The sequence below is a fragment of the Triticum aestivum genome, unplaced genomic scaffold (genome assembly GCF_018294505.1).
Source record: "Triticum aestivum cultivar Chinese Spring unplaced genomic scaffold, IWGSC CS RefSeq v2.1 scaffold190376, whole genome shotgun sequence".
NCBI classification, from domain to species: domain Eukaryota; kingdom Viridiplantae; phylum Streptophyta; class Magnoliopsida; order Poales; family Poaceae; genus Triticum; species Triticum aestivum.
In genome coordinates, this window is record NW_025242357.1 from 1 (window position 1) to 3130 (window position 3130).

The 3130-nt window shown below is 54.1% G+C and overlaps 1 protein-coding gene across 1 annotated transcript; it reads right to left on the minus strand.

The window, feature by feature from the left end:
• Positions 1–538: 538 nt before the first annotated feature.
• On the minus strand, positions 539–2382 carry LOC123176921 (receptor-like serine/threonine-protein kinase SD1-8; the record flags this gene model as incomplete). The annotated part of the gene is made up of 6 exons (XM_044590927.1): positions 539–985; positions 1071–1221; positions 1312–1549; positions 1642–1852; positions 1950–2158; positions 2241–2382. Coding segments are annotated over 6 exons (1260 nt in total), but the record flags the coding sequence as incomplete, so codon positions are not given.
• Positions 2383–3130: the final 748 nt, after the last annotated feature.

Below are 3130 nucleotides of genomic sequence, written 5' to 3' on the forward strand. Positions count from 1 at the left end.
AAAGATCTCCTTGAAGAAAACTGTGAAATTCATCAAGGAGATAGGTGATGCGCGCATCGCGGTTGCTACGGAAGAGCGAGCGGAGCGAGCGCCATATGGTGTACGCTGAGTTCTTGCGCTCCTGGACGATCTCCAAGGTTGAGGGCGTCACGGTGGCGTTATACCACGAGAGGACGGCGAAGTCGTTGAGCGCCCAGTCGGATGTAGCCTGCGCCGGCGAGCCGTCGACATGATCGGTGAGGCCGAACTTGGCGAGGGCGGAGAGAAACTGACGGCGCCAGAGGCCGTAGTTTTCTTTCTCGTAGTCGAGGGTGATGAGAACGTGGTCCCGGATGCGAAGGCTTTGGACCTGAAGAGTGGGCAGGGTTTGGGTGGCAACCGGGAGATCAAACGGCTCGTCGGAGGAGGAGTCGCCGGTGGAAGAGTTGGAGGAGGAGGAGCTCATGGCGTGGGAAGGGTGGGGCAGCGGAAGAAACGGATCTCAATTAAACTGATACCATGTTGGAGCCAGAGCGAGATATAGAGAGAGAGGGCGTGCAACAGCTCTTGTATTCATCATCTGGTGTTACACTGGTTTATATATGTACAGCTCAACTGACTCAACCGATGCTAGGCTAAAAACTAGGCATGCACAGAGGACACGAACACACGTTCGCTAACAGAATGCACCGTGGTGTCACCGGCCCTCGACGACGGTGAGGGTGATTTCATTGACGGTGCAGCTCAAGGAGCAGTCGCCGTCGGTGGAGGTTGATCCCCGGTCGCTGCAGTAGCCCGGGTGCCTAGGCTGTGGCATCAACGCGCTCAGGTTGGCCAGCATCAGAAACACCGTGGCCATGTGCGGCCGGTCCTCCGGCCGTTCCTGCACGCACAGCAGCCCGACCTGCACGCACCGCAGCACCTCCTCCGACTCCCGGTCGCCGCCGCTGGCCACCGCCTCGTCTAGCAGCCCCAGCGCGTTGCCCTCCCTCCACAGCTTCCATGCCTGCCCAGCCATGCACACATCACACTCACGTTACCACCATCTCTTTCTCATCAACAGAGCGACCGATTAGTTCTGGATGACTCACGTGGCTGAGCAGGCTCGTCTGCTCGCCGCTGCTGTACATTCCCCGGTTCTTCCTGCCGCTGACGATCTCGAGCACCAGCACGCCGAAGCTGAACACGTCGGACTTCACCGAGAAGACGCCGTCCATGGCGTACTCGGGGGACATGTACCCGCTGCATGCATGCACACGAGCGCGTCGGTCAGCTCGCCGTTGCATCGAAAACATAAAACCGACGGCGCCGAATGCGACGGCCTTCACTTACTATGTCCCGACGACCCTTCGGGTGTGTGAGTCGGCGCCGTCGCCACCGAAGATCCTGGCGACGCCGAAGTCGGAGATCTTGGGGTTCATGTCGCCGTCGAGGAGGATGTTGCCGGCCTTGAGGTCCCGGTGGATGACCTTGAACCTCGAGTCCTGGTGCAGGTACAGGAGCCCCCGTGCGACGCCCAGTACGATGTCAAACCGCTTCGGCCAGTCCAGTTGCGCCGATCGAGCCTTATCTGCTTAAACACATCATTTCATGATTTTCATCTGTAAATTCACGGCAACAACTTAAATCCACAACGTGTGTAGATGGACAGGTTTGACGTACCGAAGAGGAGCATGTCCAGGCTCTTGTTCTCCATGTACTCGTACACCAGGATCCTCTCCTCTCCATGGACGCAGCAGCCCAAGAGCCTGACGAGGTTCACGTGCTGGAGCTTGGCGATGAGCACCACCTCGTTCTTGAACTCGTCCAGGCCCTGCGTCGAGTACTTGGACAGCCGTTTCACCGCCACCTTCTGCCCTCCCCCAAGCTCACCCTGCATCGATCCAACCATTTGTTTTGCAGCAGTTGTTATCACTTTCTTGCCTCAGATCGATCAATCGATCGATGCCGCGAAATGTTGCAATGTTTACCTTGTAGACGGCGCCGAAACCGCCTTCGCCGAGCTTGGCCGCCGCCGCGAAGTTGTCGGTGGAGGAGGCAATCGTGGCCATGTCAAAGAGAGTGACATCATGCAGTCCTTTGCTCTGACTCGAGTCCTCTTCCATGCTCCTGTCTTGGACTGGAGCAAGAGGGTTGCTCGAGTCGAATGAGGTGAGCGGTCGTGTGCTCTGGGACCTCCCTGCAGGTTTGCAGAAAGTAAAATTTACCTTCCTTGTGTATAAAAATACTCGTAGAAAATACTAGTTTAGATTTAGGCGCACCTTTGTTTCTGAAGAACTTAGTCCACAGAAAGAATACGCCGATGCCGAGAAGAAGAAGACCGGATAAGCTGAGGACAACAGCAAGTGCTGTGTTTCTCCTGCTGGGATTGTCTCCATTGGAAGCTGTCAAGGTCACCGTGGAAAGGTTAGCAAGTCACTAAGTCCCTGTTTGGATTCTCGTTTTCCATCTGAATACCCTTGTAAAATATACAGGTCTCCGCCGGTCGTTTTGGTTTCGAGCTGAAAATAGCTCTAGACCGGTAAGTTACACCCGGAAGTTAAATACACCTGTATCGAATTACAACCATACCAAGCGCGGCCTAAGTGGTATTCTGCATTTCAGTTTTCTGGATTGAATTTGTGCATCAACGACTAAGGACTGAATGATGTTGCTCTGAAAGCAAGAAACCCCCCTCAAGTTCTCTGTCTCGGTATTGACCAATGATCATGACTGACTGGAAACAGTATTTTGACAACCGAGGATTTGCAGTATGTTACTCTGCTCGGATGTAAAATTTGAACTATATTTATCCATACAAAACTTGTAGGTATTGCTCTAACTTTTGATTTATGTTTGTGGTATTTCTCTTATATTGTCCTAACCTGAGAAGCAATAAAAATGGAGGGGCAAGGGGATCCATCCTAATTACTCGCCACTTTGTCAGTGAAAGCAACAACTGAACACCATTGTTTCATGGGAAGGAGCACTTGTCACCTCAGTTTCAGTCTAAAGAAGCATTGCAGTCCTGCTGATTAGGGCACCTCCAGCCGCGCCCCCAAGAAGACCTCCCCAGGCGATTTTTTCGCGGCGGCGCCGAAAAAACGGCCCAGTCGCGCCCCAGAAACCCGATTTTCGCTGGCTTGGACCGAAAACAGCGCCGGCGGACCCA